Source organism: Venturia canescens, chromosome 10 (genome assembly GCF_019457755.1).
Source record: "Venturia canescens isolate UGA chromosome 10, ASM1945775v1, whole genome shotgun sequence".
NCBI lineage: Eukaryota > Metazoa > Arthropoda > Insecta > Hymenoptera > Ichneumonidae > Venturia > Venturia canescens.
The window spans coordinates 4,188,658-4,208,344 of record NC_057430.1 but is presented as its reverse complement, the minus strand read 5'-3'; the positions used below and the strand labels follow the sequence as shown (position 1 = coordinate 4,208,344).

General features: G+C 35.6%; 1 protein-coding gene across 2 annotated transcripts in view; it reads right to left on the bottom strand.

Annotated features, from left to right (window-relative positions):
* Positions 1–2,505: 2,505 nt before the first annotated feature.
* Positions 2,506–19,687, bottom strand: part of LOC122417278 (palmitoyltransferase ZDHHC3) — a 138,094-nt gene continuing 120,912 nt past the window's right edge. For both annotated transcript variants that reach the window (XM_043430664.1, XM_043430665.1), the window contains exons 5-7: positions 5,571–5,655; positions 5,278–5,490; positions 2,506–2,759 (exon numbers count right to left, since the gene is read on the bottom strand). In XM_043430664.1, the coding sequence (XP_043286599.1) occupies positions 2,598–2,759; positions 5,278–5,490; positions 5,571–5,655 (460 nt within the window). In that variant the 3' untranslated portion in view covers positions 2,506–2,597. The remainder of the gene's footprint in view (positions 2,760–5,277; positions 5,491–5,570; positions 5,656–19,687) is intronic.

Sequence of the window (19,687 nt, the reverse complement as noted above, 5' to 3'; positions counted from 1 at the left end):
AAAGTTTGTTTCGTTTCGTCATAAGAATCCCAAGCAGTCACAAATGCACCATATTTTAGAGGAAGACTTCCCAACACTTTTGCAACTTTATCAATATCGCTCAATGTTTCTCCTACGTCATTTAACGCTTGAGCCATTGATTCAATTTTGCTTATATATTGAGCAATTGTGTCTGTTTCGGTCATCCGGTAATTAAAGAATTGTTGTTTAAGTGTTACCTTATTTATCGCAGAACGTTGTTCGTGAATTATTTTCAAACGTTTCCACATATCTGGTGCCGTAGCGCAGGCCATAACTGTTTGTAAATGCTCAAATTCCATGCTAGTAGATATTATAAGCATTTGCCTTTGCATTTAAATCGTCCCATTTTCGTCTCGCTTCATTATCCAGTTCCGGACGAATCGATACTTCATTTATTACATCGAGTACTCCTTCCACTCGAAAAAGTATTTCCATCTGATATTTCCAGAGCTGGAAATTTTTCCCGTCGAACTTCTGAATGTGAAAATTCTTGAGCTTGTCCATTTTGACCTTGCTATCACAAATTTTATTTTGCTTGTCAACAAAACAAATTTTAAACCGTAGCACACTGAAATGTAACAATTTATTCTCTTGTTTACTATTTAAACACTGATTATTTGTTCTTGCCCTAAAAGCTCTGGGCCCATAACCTTTTGATTATACGATGAAAATTTATTGATAGAAAGAAAAATACAGATCCTTTTTAGGAGACGGTTCACAGACAACTGACTTCCATATAACATATGACGTACATCATGATTTCATAACTTGAGTAGGCAACGGAATAATCTTCACTTTAAACAAAACAAATAACGATTGAACCAATATATAGCGACAGCCAGCAATAGCACAACAAATAGAATTTGAACAAATAAAAAATGCGAAAAAGATCGGAACAAAAAACCGGTTGCCGAAAGTGAGGCTCGATCCCCGGATTACAAATATGCCACGGTACTTGTACTACGCCACGTACTTTGGATGAAAAGAACAAAACTTATATATAAATCGTGAAACGCAATTTACATACGAGTTTTGTTGTTTGTCAGTTACAAATGTGTGGCTAATTTTCACCGAATTTTCAACTTCGGTTTTTTAGAGTTCTTATGATCAAACAAACATTGTCAAACAATTGGCGTTAAGAAAAATTTTTAAAGTTGAAATATATAGGGGCGCTAAGTTTAAGCAACTGAAAGAGATGCATATGACCGTTTTCTCCGACGTGGTTTAAACTCAGTTCAATTTTTTTCATATAGTTTCGAGATAGGATGAACCGAGTTTAAACTCAGATTAACGACTCGGTTCATACTATGAAAAAAATTGAACTGAGTTTAAACCGAGTCGTTAATCTGAGTTTAAACTCGGTTCATCCTATCTCGAAACTATATGCAAAAAATTGAACTGAGTTTGAACCGCGTCGGAGAAAACGGCCATAACTTCGTCAAGCGCTCGAGGCGCTCAGTGCGGAAGTGCCAAAAAGTCCTATACCTTAAGCATTGAGTGTCACCCCCCTGGGATATTGGTGAGACTCGGCGATGTATGGATCCCGTAATCCAGGATCCACTCTTAACCTAAAAAGTTTTCCGGATTGTTGTTGCACGGGAAATTGAAGGGGTTCGGCAACGTTCTCATCCCATGGTCCGTGGACAATCAATTACCTAACCTCGCGGATTCTCAGGATATTGGTGAGACTCGGCGACGTATCGATCCCGTAGTCTGGGGTCCGCATCCTTAACCTAACCTCACTTTTTGTTATATTTCTGCTTTGCCAGAATCGGGAATTATTTTTTTGTTTGTTTGTAAATTAATTTGTAAATTTGTAAATTCTGTAAATTTTTCTTGATTATCATTTTTTTAATTAAAAATTGAAATTAAATGAGAACGAGTCAGATAAACCGAGATTCTTGTAAATTTTTTTAAATCTTGTAAGTTCGTCGATAATTCAAGAGGTCGCGGTACGAATTTGAGGTTATATCGCGTTAAATTAATATTTTTTTTGTATAAAATCAAAACACTTTTGAATTATCGAAAATTATTTTTTTTTTCATTTTGAAAACGAGCGAAATCGTGTAATTAAAAATTGATCAATCGGCGAACGCGATCGCAAATATTTAACGATAATAAATCCGAAACAAATTTATCCTGTAAAATCGATCAAAATTGAATAAATCCGAGTCGTTCAATTTTTTCAAATAAAAATTCCACGTTCTCGCGTTTCTTTCATATCTGCTCCTTTTCAGTAAGGTCGGCAAAAGCGTTACGTTACAGAAGCTAGGCTGAAGACAAGCAAAGTTCGATATTTGTGATCTGAAATGTTTCCATGTGCCATGATTAAACTGGAACTTTGTATAATGTATGACACGAAAAATGGAGTTGTGGGAGTTACAAGAAACGTTGTAGAATGAGTGACTGTGAGCCGAACTCTCAAATTCATTGCTACGCCTGTTATGGACGATAAATGTGTACACAATTTATAAGTAGCTTGTATACCAGTTTTCACCCATTTTTATTTTAATTCGTGTACACAGTATGTAAGAGAAATATACACCCCAATGAAAGTCATTCATTTTTTTTCTAGATCAAACCGAATATAAATATGTATCTATTTTAGTTTTAGCGTAATGTGGAGACGTGAAAGGCGAGAACCACGCGATGGAGAAGCGTCCAAATACAGCTTGTATGGATTTCCATCTGCTATTTCGCACCCATCTGGCTTCTTCCTTTTTCAGTTGTTCGATACCCTGTTACATTAGTAATGAAAGTGATAAATGATACATTCGTCTTATCATGAAAGTGATGAATGATACTTTCGTCTTAACCCATTAACGCCGAAGTGATCAGAATTTTTACTAACTTTTAGACACCGAGAAAAAAAACATGGCCGATTTAAACGTGAAAATTTTCGATAAAAATTTTTTTCGCATTTTTTTTTCACAATGATACCGCAAAGCTATCAACTTTTTACAATGATCAGAGGTGATCATGGCACTCGAACATTAAGAGGAATTTTTTTCAGAAAAATTCGTGGACGCGTTTTTTCAAAATGGCGGCGAGAATGAAAAAATTTTATAAAAATCTTAATCAATCGGTTTCTTCAAAACTATAAACTTGAGAAAAAAATTTCTATAAAAATGGCTTAAAATTAGTCGAAGAATACTTTTAATTTTTTTCAGAATTTTTGAAAACAATTTTTAATTTTCGTAAATTTCAAAAAATCCAATTTTTCAAAAATACCTGAAAAATTTTTGGAAAAATTGGAGAGTGTTCCTTGACTAATTTTAAGACTTTTTTGTTGTTAAAAATTCTTTCGTCAAGTCTATAGGTTTAGAGAAAAAAAATTTTCTTGAATGGTACATAAAATTTTGTTTCTATCTACCACTACAAAATTCACGAACAAACTCGTACAAATGAAATGCAGGGATTTTATTATAATTTATTAGCCGAAAAAAAGGTTCTAATAAATGCAATACTACACGAGTACCTAAAGCACATTTTACTAATTTGTTTCCGGTTTGGGAACCTTTACCGCAATATAGATCTAAATTTAATATTAGCCGTCTGAAGTGCATAAATCCCAAAATTTCAAACCAAACCTTATTGGTTTCCCTCGAATAAATTGTTTCAAAACAGTTTTTGCATAAGACTTGACCATCATTTCATCAAAAGATATAAAAGTTTTCCATATTCCGAACTTTAGGAGGTTGTTTTGGAAAAGTTTCAACATCGAACGAACCCGCCAACCTCTATCGTTTGGATCCTTGTCTTCAGCTTTAGAATATTTTATTTTAGACTTGATTTCTTCAAACTTATCGCGAGTCATTGCAGAAGAAACAATTTCACTAGATAAGAATGGATCAGATGACCAATAATCTCTCTGAGACTTTCTTTTATTGAATGAACTGAAAATAACTATACCTGTAAAAGTGTTAAGATCTTGTAATTTCAGATCATAATTATTCTCTTTAGACGCATCAATCATATATTGTTTCATTTCGGCGGAAAAAATGGTTTCAAACAATTGGAAAGGCTCGCACGCCTGTATATTCTTTTTTGTAGCTTCAGATAATAATATTGTTTCTTCACAAGTATTTGGATATGATTTCTCGCCATCGATCCAAATGAATTCGTGATTTTTTTCAAGTTTATCTAAGTTTGCAGAATAAGTAGCACAAGCTTTTTTATAAGAAATATTTGGTATTGTGAATTCATGTTCAGAATCTGAATCAGATATCGAATTACAATCGAAATCAGAATCATCGGAGCCTGAATTGTCTGCATTCGGAATCAAAATGTTTTCATCGGAATCACTATCCGAATAATCTGATTCATACTCTGCATGCAATGAAGTAGAAGATTTTGAACGTTTTCGTGAAATAACAAATGTATTGAAAAAGTGAAAACTAATATTTCTTTTATATGCTTTACATATAATTCATGTAAAAATTGTATACAACATATGTGTCCATGCACAAGTGAAAAGATATACGAGTTTGTTCGTGAATTTTGTAGTGGTAGATAGAAACAAAATATTATGTACCATTCAAGAAAATTTTTTTCCTCTAAACCTATAGACTTTACGAAAGAATTTTTAACAACAAATAAGTCTTAAAATTAGTCAAGGAGCACTCTCAAATTTTTCCAGAAATTTTTCAAGTATTTTTGAAAAATTGGATTTTTTGAAATTTACGAAAATTAAAAATTGTTTTCAAAAATTCTGAAAAAATTTAAGAGTATTTTTCGAGTAATTTTAAGCCATTTTTGTTCTTAGAAATTTTTTTTTTCACGTTTATAGTTTTGAAGAAACCGATAGATTAAGATTTTTATAAAATTTTTTCGTTCTCGCCGCCATTTTGAAAAAACGCATCCATAAATTTTTCTGAAAAAAATTCCTCTCAATGTTCGAGTGCCATGATCATCTCTGATCATTGTAAAAAGTTGATAGCTTTGCGGTATCATTGTGAAAAAAAATGCGAAAAAAATTTTTTTCGAAAATTTTCACGTTTTTCACGTTTAAATCGGCCATATTTTTTTTTCTCGGTGTCTAATCAAAATTTTGAGCTCAGATTTTAAAAGAGCATCGAATTCCGCGTAGGAATAGAGATATTGCATTATTTTTTTGGTCCGATAACATAATAAATAAACACGTTGAAAAGTTAGTAAAAATTCTGATCACCTCGGAGTTAATGGGTTAAGACATTAGTGTTTTAAGAGCTCAGTCAGTGTGAGTAACAAACCTCGGAAAAAGCTAAGCATACAAACCGTTTCGTCATTCCAAATAGCTTGCAATTGTGTACCCAGCATGACAACGGTGAATATTGCGAACAGAAGAGCCTCAAATGTTAGGAAAAGTAAAAGAACGACTGTCGCTGGTGGAGAAAAAGTTGAACATTCACGCCACTCTTGTCTGACACACGTAGTGAACTGTTGAATGCACAGGAACAGTGATTGTAAAGATATTCCAGCAATGTAGAACTGTAACAACCAAGGTTATCAATACACAGAGTGTCAAAAAATCCAGCAGAGTAACATACTAATTATCAACAATTACTTACGGTAAAAAGAACGAAATATTTTTGATTATTTTCGCCAACACAGTTGTTTACCCACGGACAGTGATGATCCATTTTTCTGATACATCTAAAAAATGAATAAGCGTGTGACGATGTTATTATACATATGTAAATTGATGTTCTTAAACTATAGACAGGACTGCGTTATAACATATTTCATACATCAAGAGACTTGGTAGAGTCTCGGGACAAGTACATTCACAGCCCTATCGTCTGCTGGCCCGAGCTCGCCGAGACTATACTTTCTCTGAAGAAAACGATTCGCGGTGGTGGGGGTAAAATTGAAATACCATTTCATACATTTACGGAGTTCATGAGTCATTTCAGGTTTTGAAAATCGAACTGGAGACTAATTAAGAAATTCTTTGTCGAATGAGCCCAAAATCAGCATGATTGGTATCGTAATTGCTGAGAAAAAACTTTGCACGAGCTTAAGATTATGCAAAAGTTACTAACATATTCACGAACTTGACGTGTCTTTATACGCGTGAGCAGCGACCCAAGCAAAGGCGTTTTGTTGCCTTCCAGCATTCTGATTGGCTCATTGATCTCGGCTCACTTCAGAAAAGAGTTCGGTCCTGCTAGACCGAATCGAAACCACGTTCAGACTCCATGAACGTTTATATATTGAAACGTTCCGATATTCGGGAGGTGGTCAATTTTCCAAATATCGGAGCTTGGGATTTTTTAGATCCTTATTTCTCACGTAGGAGAGGTTTCAGTGTGCAGGTTTGTGCACTGACCGACGGATTTTGTCAGGGGCGGGTAAAGCCTTCTGATTTCCCCATCTTGCCGGTATAGGAGCATCCAGTGCTCTACGTCTTTCTCGCTACGCGATCGGGCATGGCCTCGCTAAATCGTACTGCGAAAAGCAATCTTTTCGATATCGAGGAATAATATGCTCCATTATTTCTTTGTTTGATACAATTTTGGTAAGAATAAGGAGGAGAATGAAGGAAAGGTTGGGGCCTTATTGTCGTACGGGCTGTGCTCCCCTGACGCGAGAGCGCTCCGTCCGTAGCCCTTTGACAGACTTGTGTCAAACCAGAAATCATGCTAGGCGGTAAGGCTGTCCCATTACAATATATCAAGAGACGCGGTAGCGACTCGACGCCAAGTATTAAAAGAAAAAACTGTAACGCAAAAGAAAAGCCAGAACGAGTCCCCTGCCGTACTCTTATATACGCGAATATGTCGGTTTTATGACGTCACACAGTTTTCAAACGGCTCTCCCGGACAAACCGTTCCATTAAAAAATATGAAAATTGGCAACGACTTTCCCCTTTATAATGGTTTTTGTTGTAAGTAAATCCGTTCAGCCATTCTCGAGATATGTCATTTTTTTTAATTGAAACCGAACGCTTCACGATAATATTCCATTTCTCAGAGACAGAGGGCCGGAAGATGACATGTTTACACGTGGATTTACGTCCTTTGCAGGACTGGTATACATTTCTCGGCTCGCACTACGCTGAACGCGGCTACCCCCTCTCCTTGCGCATCGCCGAGCGAGAAAAACAGAGAATATGCGCAGAGCGGGTATAGATATATTAAGGTGTGTCATATCAGGGCAACATTTTTTTTCAGGTGCTCACGCAAAAATCTTCAGTTTATACATAAAAAAAATTGTCGCGAAAGGAGAACGCTGTTAAAAAATATTTAGAGGTTCATCATCGGCTTTATAGTTTTCCCATTTAAATAACATTGAAAATTTGTTTCCTTTCAATGATATCGGTATTTCTCAGTCCGATTTCATATTGTGGGGTGGTGTGAGTGAGTTTTTGTAGGAAATTGAATTGGCTGCAAAAAAAGTCGTATGAGAAAAAACGTTCACGTCTATTCCGTTTCGAACTATTACTAATCAAAGCGAATTTTATATGAAAATATCTGTTTGAATCTACTTCGCGACTGATTTTTCAAAGATATCATAAATTAAAACTTTATATGAAATTGAATTTTCTTTTTAGTAAGTTATGTAAATTAAATTTTTCGATTCAACCTTTCACGACTGACGTGAGCTCAAGATATATTTTACGGATAAATGTTTTAGGAAATTTGTCCACAGCCATAGAATCTTCTTTTCATACTTATTATAATGTTAAAAATATTGAATGTACGGTCTTGTAATTCTGTTGTGATTTAAATTTGTAATTTCAGATTCAGATTCATAGTTAGTTACCCGAAAAACTTTTAAGTACCCAGTTTCATAATCATAGAAAAAAACTTGATGTATTTTGTCCACCATATAATATCGATAAACCGGAATTTCCGAATTTTGAATTTCAATTTCTAATGAGTAAAACCAAAAGCCTTCGAGTACTGAAATTGATAAAAATCATCAAGAAAATTTCAGTATTTTGCACTGTGGCACAGCAACGCTATCCTGCAGTACGCCGCACGAAATTTACTCGTAGAGCAGCACTTTTTTAAGGTATAACTACGGATCGAAAAGTTCCAAAAGTCAGCAACTCGCACTATTTTTAAACTGCTACAATTCTCGAATAAATTCAATTCCAATCGATTCAACCTTATGTATTGATTCATACATGATTATTTCAAATGCCTAGTTATTATATTTTCTCAGGAAAATGTACATTTATCATACGCGTTCTGAGCAATTTAGGGTCTACTTTTGATCTAGTACAGTTCACTCATACACGTCCATCCCTGCACCGATAGGCGCACACGAATGCGCATCGTGCGTAGACTGATCGTGGCAACATCGCAGCGTCAGCTGCTACGAGTCTACCTACCGACGCCATTATCCTGTGTATACCAGAGTTCGATGTGTGTCGTGTGATTTTCTCAGAAAACAAAAGTGCAGTGATGTTGAAAGTAAATACAGAAAATTTAGTCCGTTATAAAGGAAAATGGAAAAAGAAGACTGTGGTTGCTGGCAGAAAAGAATTGATTGAGCGGAATAAAAAAAAACCGGATACGAAAATTGTCGAAGAGCCGAGTACTATTCTCCGTGGCATGCGATTGATTGATCCGAATGAAGTCGACAAAAATATGATATGCAGTCATTGTAATAAAGAATTGGCATTCAAGCATATCATCGCAGAAAAAACGATGGGCTTTCATTACATTTGGACCCTAAAGTGTGATACTTGCTCTGCGGAGACAAAAAGCCACTCTAGCAAATGTCACTCCAATGACGGTCATCGTTATTATGATGCAAACACTGCAGCAGTACTCGGTATGTTATTATTTCACATAATTATCATCTGCCTCTAAAGATATCTTTTTTTTTTTAATTTTCAACCAATTTCGTAAATATAAAGTAAGAGTTTTCAATTTTTTGACTGATATGGAAATCTAACCTCAAATTCTAACCTCAAACTGTAAATTTGTAGGTGCTGTTCATTCAGGAGCAGGTTGCAGTGCATTGAGAAAAATCGCAATGTGCATCGACATGCCGGTCATGAGTGAGGAGGCATACAAACGATACGAACGTGAAATGGGTCCATTTATTGAAGAAGCTGCAAAGGATAGTTGCCAAAGAGCAGCAGCGGAAGAACGACGTTTAGTCATAGAGCATATAGATAAGCTGCGCGATAAATTGTAAGCTCTCTGTCATTGTGGCAAAATATTCCATTCTTTCGTTTGGCATAAATAAGGTTCAATTCATGAAAAAGATATTGATCGAATTGTTGCATAACAAACGATGGTATTACAGGATTAGAATGAAATACTGTTTTTATATAAAATTTCCATATAACCATACATAAATCTAAAGACGCGGCAGAGTCTTGACGCCAAGTATTAAAAAGCTAATCAAGATCGGCAGCGTATCTACACTCGAGATTGGGTAATTTTTGTTATGCTCATCAATCAACAATGCTGATTTCATGGAATGAATATATTATTTTTGTCAATTGAAACTGAGATTTGTCTGGTTTTTTTTATCTATATAGCATACGTTATATATCACGTTTGCTGTATAAATAAAGAAATTAATTTATGGCGATTACACCACACCTCGAACTCCTCACTTTCCAATAAAAAGTCTAGGTTGACAAGATAAATACAAATGTAAACTATTTTTAATGTTTACTAAATAAAAAAATATTAATTGAAAAGTGGTTCGTGATGAAAAGTGGTCCGCAGCTATTCCTCATACCACAGCGTGATTATTTTCCTTTATGCTTAATTTTTCCAGACCACAGGAGATATCCGATGAAATTTACCCGCTCGCAGAGTTTATGCGCCCTAGGATCAACGACGATAATAGACCAGATTTTGATAATGCTTTGAGTCGTGTTATAAATATAATCGTATCTTATGATATGAGCTGGAGTAAGCGTGGCAATGGATGCAGCTATGATAGTTTGAACGGATACGGTGCGATAATCGGGCTACTCAGCAATAAAATTTTATATTTCACGACACGCAATTGAAAATGCAAAAAATGTGATCTAGGATATCCTAAGGAAGATCATGATTGTAAAAAAATTACGATGGGAGCGCTAAGGCCATGGAAGCGTCTGTAGGAGCACAATTAGTGAATCATAGCAGAATTCTTAAGGAGGTAGGGCTTAATGTTCGCGTTGTTATCGGGGATGAAGATAGTTCGACGATATCAGCAATACGGCGAGAAACATCAGAGCATATATTCAAGTTGGCCGATTCCAATCACTTGACAAAAAATTTCTCTAACGAACTCTACTCATTGCGTTCTCGTTTCTCCGAACTCGGAGGAAAGAATGTCATCAAGCATTTCAAAACTTGTTTTGCGTATTGTTGTGCGCAAAACGAAGGCAAGACCTCCGATCTAGCAACTGCGTTGCGCAAGTTGCCTGATCTTTTTTTTGGTTCTCACGAAAACTGTGGAGAGTGGTGTGAACGCAGCTTTAAAAAAAATGGCAAACACCGAGTTCAGTTCAAAAATAGTCAGTTATACGAGCAATTGATAAAGCTGTTGAGTAAATATGCCGATAATGCTTCGAAATTTGCAGTTCGTGCGTCCAGTCAAACTAACGAGATTATGATGGCTCAGAGGGCACGTAAATGCGAAAAAACTGAAGACAAGTACATTTATGTCCCCTGGACAGCCCTCGTCAAATATTAATTCATTACAACGTATGAAAAACTATGATCAAAAAAAAATTCAACACCTATAAAAAACTACAAGCTCGTCATAGCAGCTCAAGAAAACATGATTGAACCCTCAAAAAATAAAATCATACATTGTTTCTTGAAATTGAAAAAGGAAATTGAAAATTGTCCGAGTAAAAGTCTGCTTCTAAAAAAACTATCCAAAAACCAAACTCATCATACACTTTATGAAAAACCTTCTTCGTTATCATTCAAAAGAATATCGAACCTCGTAAAAACACGCTTCCTTCCAAATAATTATTACAAAATAATTCACAAAAATGACGTATCAAATGACCATCTCAAATGCATTAATGAATAACCTCGAACCTGTGATATGGAAATACGTAATCTCAAGACGTTCCGCTCAAAGGAACTGAATGTTGTCAAATAAGTGCAAAAGTGAAAAGTACATTGCATTGAGAACCGAAAAAATACAAATGTAGTATATTTAAAGAAGATTAAAAAATACAAATAATCAAATGATAAACAAAAGAAAAACAAAAACACAAAAAAATCGCAAACACAAAAAGTTATAATAACAAAAAATTACGAAGATTTTAACTTACTGAATAGTCAACTAAATTATTGAATTTTAGCCGTTGTGAAATCATGTTCTAATGGGCTTTGAGAATACTCGTCTGCCTATTACTAAAAGATCGACAACCATAAAAGTTACAAAATCTTGCTTTTAAGCAATTATATAGAAGAACAATGCCACCCATTTTTTTTATAACCAGCACATATAAAACTGTGGTTAATTTCGAGTTGAGAATACTCTTCCAGCCCAAGGAGTCCTGACTGAGTTACTATTCGACAGTAGAAACTTATAAGGAAACCGAAATCTTCCTGCCCATGACTTTTTGAGAAAATGGCTAATTCAAAATATCATATCAAAGGTGAAGTCATTTTTCACTTTATGATAGTAGAGATTTATAAGAAAATCGATTCTTCTCCGACTTTCAGGATCCCCTGGTATGATTCACTACATATTCGACGTCGATTGGATCGGTACAAGTTATTTTTAAATACGTGTTAAAAGTACTTGTCCGGCCCATCACTTTTTGATAATATAACTGAACTAATATTTGAATGAATAATAACTATCAAAATTCGTGGCAAAAAAATTATTGGGGCTGATATCTGCTTTGACATCGAAAACAATGGAGCCACGGACCTAGACCTGGAAAACCATGAATCCGTCGACCTAGACATCGGAAACCATGGACTCGTCGACCTAGACATTGAAAACCATGGAGAAATATACCTAGACATCGAAAACCATGGAGAAATATACCTAGACATCAAAAACCATGGAGAAATATACTTAGACATCGAAAACCATGGAGAAATATACCTAGACATCGAAAACCATGGAGAAATATACCGAGACATCAAAAACCATGGAGAAATATACCTAGACATCGAAAACCATGAAGCCGTCTACCTAGACATCGGAAACCATGGACCCGTCGACCTAGACATGGAAAACCATGGAGAAATATACCGAGACATCAAAAACCATGGAGAAATATACCTAGACATCGAAAACCATGAAGTCGTCGACATAGACATCGGAAACCATGGACCCGTCGACCTAGACATCGGAAACCATGGAGAAATATGCCTTGATATCGAAAACCATGGAGAAATATACCTAGACATCGAAAACCATGAAGCCGTCGACATAGACATCGGAAACTATGGACCCGTCGACCTAGACATCGGAAACCATGGAGAAATATACCTAGATATCGAAGACCATGGAGAAATATACCTAGACATCGAAAACCATGAAGCCGTCTACCTAGACATCGGAAATCATGAACCCGTCAACCTAGACATGGAGAACCATGGAGAAATATACCGAGACATCAAAAACCATGGAGAAATATACCTAGACATCGAAAACCATGAAGCCGTCGACATAGACATCGGAAACCATGGACCCGTCGACCTAGACATCGGAAACCATGGAGAAATATGCCTAGATATCGAAGACCATGGAGAAATATACCTAGACATCGAAAACCATGAAGCCGTCTACCTAGACATCGGAAACAATGAACCCGTCGACCTAGACATGGAGAACCATGGAGAAATATACCGAGACATCAAAAACCATGGAGAAATATACCTAGACATCGAAAACCATGAAGCCGTCGACATAGACATCGGAAACCATGGACCCGTCGACCTAGACATCGGGAACCATGGACCCGTTGACCTAGACATCGGAAACCATGGAGAAATATGCCTAGATATCGAAAACCATGGAGAAATATACCTAGACATCGAAAACTATGGAACAATATGCCTGGACTTCGAAAACCATGGAGAAGTATACCTAGACATCGAAAACCATGGAGCAATATGCTTGGACATCGAAAACTATGGAAAAATATACCTAGACATCGAAAACCATGAAGCCGTCGACCTAGACATCGAAAACCATGGATCCGTCGTCCTAGACATCGAAAACCATGGAGCCGTCGACCTAAGTACAATTTCACATCCGCATTCTCACCAGCACTTCTCAAAAAAATAGAATTCGAATTTGAGTTCAAAACACCACTAACACAATATCATGCTCATGATATCTTTAGTATATAAAAAATGTATGATTATTAAATGATTATTGAATTAAAATACCACTAACACAGTAACTGCGCACTAAAATCAGTGAGCTTTCACATCACGATCACGATCACAATATATATAGGTGTCATCCATGGTCACGATGTTAGGTCAACTTGGACACTGACGGCGTTCCAACCTCATTATTTCATGCACATAATAGAAATGTCAGACACGGAAATATATAGGTATACAAAATATGTTTGGAACCAGATATCCCTAGTTCTTGAAACAAATAAACATCAAAAATGTGTGCGAAAAAATGCACAATTTTCTGATGAAATTAAAAAAATAATAATTAATATCTTTCGAATGCGTTAAGCTACAGAGTTGCAAGAGGTCGCAATCGATAGAAAAAAATAAATGAAAAATACGTCAAGTTGAAATATCCTATGAAATTCTGTAATTATTATTTTATTGAAGAAAGAAATTTTCGAAACAAGTAGAAAAGCGATGGCTCCTGTAAAGAGTCTCTGGCAGCGACGTCATAAATGTACTTGTCTTTGAGTCACTACCGCGACTCTAGATCATTTATAAGTGGAATTTATGGTTTCAGAATGCAATGCATATATTGAAAAATATGCAATTATTTTGGTCTTGACACGTTTTATACTTTTTCTTTCTCCGGTTGAACCTTGGTGGCTACAGGCAGACTTTGAAAATTTTGTACATCAACATATGTGCATCCACTTTGCATTTCTGAGTATGGTAATATGAATAGAGAAAAACGCTTCGAAAAGCCATTGGAAGCACATTTTTAAATGAAATAAAAATGTCTAGATTCAGAATGCAATATATATATCTAAAAACTGTCAATTTTGTTGGATTTGGTGAGCATTATATGTGTTTTCTCTCTTTATCTCTCTCACTCTCTCTCTCTTTCTGTCAAATTTTGGAAAAAAAACAATTCAAAAAATTTGTTTTACTGAAAAGTCTTGATGTTCTTTTCTATCAACAATTATTTCAACAAAAAAATTAAAAACAAAGTTTATCAATAAGGGGAACAAATTCAACGATGATGGACAAAAATTCGAAACCTTATGGAGAATCATTTTAATTTCACAAAATGGTGAAAACCTTCGAAATTGTTGAAAAATTAAGAGGTTCACTTTAAATATACAGAAAATATCAAAATCGTTATAAAATGCACAAAACTTAACGAAAATCATTGGAGAAATTATTATTGAACATCACATCAAAACTTTCAAAAACTTTAAGAAACCTTATCATAAATCATTCCATATCAATTAAAAATACCGCAAAAAAAAAATTTGATATGAAACTATAAAAATCCCTTCTCGATAAAAAAAAATTCGGACGAGTACATTTTCGCTTTAAACCTCAAAAAATGTAAATCAAAGTTCTCAAACTTCGCAATGAAAATGATTTAAAACGGTGAAAAAATATCAAATATATGACCATTCTATAGCACCCGAAGACCTTATTTGTAAACATTTTAAAAACTGATGCCCCATCCTCCTAATTTCATTCTGACAGAGAAATAATGACTAAAAAAATGAATTGGAACAGTTTCCATCTACGTTACATGCAGCACTAAAATTTATGATATCGCTTTGAGGCCAAGTATTTATTGGTAATTGGAAAATTATAATCAAAATCCAATAGCCAAGGAAAAAAGATTGAGGAACTTTAGAGAAAAAAGTCATGATATAAAACCGCCAAAATTCCTTTAGGGAAAAACAGGTTTGGACAAGTACATTGATGTTTTCGTGCTTCCTAATCATATCACGAAAAATGTGTGAAAAATTTCATAAAAAAAGAAATGAAGCCAACTGTAAATAATTTCAACAGAACAATTGGAAAAAAAATCACAAATTTTGAAAAAAACATTACATTATAAAAATACAAATCTGTAATTATTGTGTAAAGTGAAAAAAATTCAAATAACACATGAGAAATAAAAACCCGAAATATCGCGCTTGAAAAACGATGCCATTTCCCTTATCTTATTCTAACAACTAAAAAATTCCATCTAAGTTACTCACAGCAATAAAATTAATGATATCAATTCGAGGCCAAGTATTTCTAATAAATTGAAAAAAGTTACCACTTGAGTTACGTAGAGCACTAAAATTTATGATATCAATCGGAGGACAAGTGATTTATGAGTAACTCCAAATTTCAACATTATGGAAATGTTCTAAGAAGCTTTTGAATCCAAAAAAATCACATGAAAGCTAATTATTTCATACTCTATGGTGGCAGAGACATAAGAAAATCGATCCTTTTCAGACTTTCAGGAACTTCTGGTATTATTCACAATATTCGACGTCGATTGGATCGATGCAAATTATGTGTAAATATGAGTTAAAAGTACTTGTCCGGCCCATCACTATTCATTTTAATAAGAATCAATCATAAAATAACAAAATTATACGGCAGAACCCAGTTAAAAATTTATTGAAATACGTTCCATTTTTAGTTCAATGTTCTTAATAATAGTATGGGTTAGTACTTATACCGAATGGAATTGGTTCGCCAGAAGAAGTGAGAAGTAAAAATTGCCGTCATTGAATACAAACTGGAGAATTATTTTGAAAGCTTGAACATATTTATTGTGTCAATTTTTTTCCATTTATCGATGCACAATAATATCCCTTGTATATTACACGACAACTCGTTTCCATTCTTATTAAATGAGTGCAATTAAGTGAAAATGAGTTGAAGATAACTTTCTAAATTCCCTCTTCATGAATATATGTGCTCCCTCAGTTCTAGAAAAGCCCTGATTTTTATTTGAATGAACAGTGATGGGCCGGACAAATACTTTTAACTCATATTTAAACATAATTTGCATCGATCCAATCGACGTCGAATATTGTGAATAATACCAGAAGTTCCTGAAAGTCTGAAAAGAATCGATTTTCTTATGTCTCTGCCACCATAGAGTAAGAAATAATTAGCTTTCATGTGATTTTTTTGGATTCAAAAGCTTCTTATAAGGAAACATAGAGAGGTCGACCCCTCCGATTTTGATCTAATTTATATATGTTGTAGTACATCGAAAACTAAGAGACACGTATTTTTTCTTATCGACCCATAAACGGTTTAACGGGGTGAAAACAACCCCCGAAGATGGGCACCTCACGGGGTGGTTTCTCAGTTTTGCATATAAGCGCTTTATGTATTCGAATGAAACCAACGCTAAAATATTTATATTGATAAATCATCGAAAACGCGCCCAAGACTTTTTAGGGGAAAGGGTTTTTAAGGGGTGAACAACCTCTAATTCGAAAATTTTATTCTGTACCATAAAAACTATTCTTCCGATTCGAACGGTACCAACTGCATTTTGTAGAGGTCGAAAAATTAGTCGATACGTGTTTCGGGATTTTTCGGAAAAATTCGCTTTTAAGGGGGTAAATCACCCCTTTCGTCGTAATACCTTATATCATTATAAAAACATTTTTATTCTCAATTATATTGTTGTACGGTAGCACAACCACTTATATATATTATTGGAATGTCTTCAAACTCGAAAATAAGTTTACCTTTGACCATATTTCTACGCGAGATCATCCCCGTATCGATAATTTCCACATCGCCCCTTTGTGAGTTACGATTTATTTATTATGAAGGAAATAAAGCATAGATTTAAATGTGATAAGCTATAGACCATAGAATGTTGTACATTCGAAAGGAATTCCTGCCGCAGAGCCCCGTTCAGAAAAATATAGAAAATTAGATTTAATTATAAAGTATAGTATGTATATCCTGTAACGCAATTTTCCCCGCGAGGGTACGATTGGTCCCTTCTCGGCTCACCCGTCTCGTCTGCTCGCACGACTCTCCGGCCACGAGAGTGAATTGGGCGCCAGGTACGAAGTACCGTCGATTACTCGACTTTAATTTTATTCACTCTCTACGATGGTAACGCCAACAGATCACGATACTCAGAGTGCGCGAGAGACACGAGTTACCGAGGACGGTCCGGCTACTCAGCTCAAACTGAGGTACAGAAGGTAGAGGGGGTGGTCCTTGGGGAAAAGTAGCAATCAGGAACGCAAAATAACATAATCGAAACAAGATAGAAATTTGGGCAAAATATTCACAATTTATTCAACTCCTTGACGACGCGTAAAGTTACAAGAAAGACATTAATATTGATAGTCCAGTCATTATATACATTTGGAAATGCAAATGAACCGAGAAGGCTAAATTTTTTATATGACGTGGGGGGGGGCTTAGAAAAGCTTAAGTTCAAATTGTCGACCAAGATTTCCTATGTGCATTTTGCGCCACCTTAAAAAAAGGGTTAAAATCAGTTTTTTTACAATAACTCGGTTTTCCGTTGAGATACGAGAATTTTTCACCTATTGTTTATATTTATTGAGACATCGATCGAAGAAGTCAGAAATTTAGGTAATGAAATTTGTTTTTTGCTATTTTCTCTTTTCTCGCGATAGATATCGAAAAATTGTCTATTATAAAACTTGTAGAGCGTGTTCAGACCTACAATTTCTTTTTTTTAATTTTTTCCTCCGACCAAAATTATGATCTCTAGCACGCCGCAAAGTCAGTAAGTCCGTGCCCCGCTTCGATGCAGCCGCTCGCACGGTTGTATGCACACGTCGAAACGGATGGGAGATTGTTCGGGAAATTATTGGGATAAAACATAAACAAATAAACCAGACAAATTATGCAACAAAAACATGAAATTTATTGAACAATTATTTTTTTGTGTAGCCAAAAATAATAATTAAGGGCCCCCGTTTTTTTTTAATATTCTTCGTCGTTTCGATGGTCCTGGTTGAAGAAGTTCTTCCTCGGTCAACTCTTCTAGTTGTAGAGACTCTTGAACCGCTGGAAAAAAAAACGAACGAGGACGCACAGCTGTTATTATGGAGTGAGCTATCGCTGTACATTTTTTTTTCCACTGCTCCAATGCACCGCGTTTATCTTTTGTGATGGTCGTGGCAAGAAAAACTTGCAAAGATTCAGGAACAGCAGCTTCGACATCTTCCACGAACGCATCCGATGGGGGATAATTATTTTTATCGTAAACGACACCTCTAATGTCCTCGCGAATTATTGCAGCAGCTTCACGAATAACTCTTAACCTTTCTTCACGAGAGTCCTTTTTTTTTTCTTCATACCATTTATTCGAAAGTATTTTGAAGCCAGTATTCCGAAAACAAACCACACAATCACGTCCTTGATTTTCGTTTATAAGAATGTCATCTCCATACTTGACTTGTAAATGTTTTTTAATCGTTCTGATGTCGGGAACGAAATCTCCATTCAATTGGTTCATCAACTCATTCATTGAAAATTGACATTCGTCCGAATTTTCTTTCAGAAATGAGTAAATTCCCTCCATTGCCTCGGCTATTTTGTCCTCTGCGGGTCCTCCTTTAATCCCCTCCTCAGGTACTGGATGGTATACACGTGAAATATATGCTCGATGGTACCGAGCTCCTGCTGCGACGAGATCGGGGACACAATTAATTCGTTCGATGATAGCAATAGCAAATCCATCATCACGTCCAGACAAGTACCGTAGAACGGTTTCTTTCATCGATGTTTCGTGCACCGAATGATTTTTTTTTCGTCAATGCACTGGCAATTTTGATTCGTCGCAAAATGCTTCACCACAAAATAAACATAGATTTTTAAAATCAAAAGTAGGTATGAGCTGAGGTTGTTCTTCGGATTCTGGTTCTTCCGATGCAGATTCACTTCGTCGAGAGGCAAACGATGCTAGTCTTTGATTCGCATATTTTTTGTAGCACGCACTGTGAACATTCACGGAATCGATACTTTGTAACAAGTTTTGATGCTCCACACATCCTCTTTTCACACTCGCCGCTAAGAGAGTCTGAACAGCTCTCTTTTTCGCAACGTAAATGTCTGTAATAAGAGGTTTTTGGCAAATGAAACAATCACCCATGTTCACGAGATTTATAAAACATGTATGCTCGCTCCAAATGACTCGAGACAACTGATCGAAATGCTATGAAAAAGAGCAGATGTTTCGGCGCGAAAAAGAAAAAGGGTCTGTTATACCTGACCTCTCAAATTCCAACGGTCGCTCTATTGGCGCGCTCGGTGGCGGGACGCACATTTTATAGCGTCGGGCGGCGCTGTGGTCAACTTTGCGGCGCGCTGGAGGTCATAATTTTGGTCGGAGGTAAAAATTTGAAAAACGAAATTGTAGATCTGAACACGCTCTACAAGTTTTATAATAGACAATTTTTCGATATCTATCGCGAGAAAAGAGAAAATAGCAAAAAAAAAAATTTCATTACCTAAATTTCTGACTTCTTCGATCGATATCTCAAAAAATATAAACAATAGGTGAAAAATGTATAGGACCTTAATTGTAGAGCACAAAAAAAGCAACA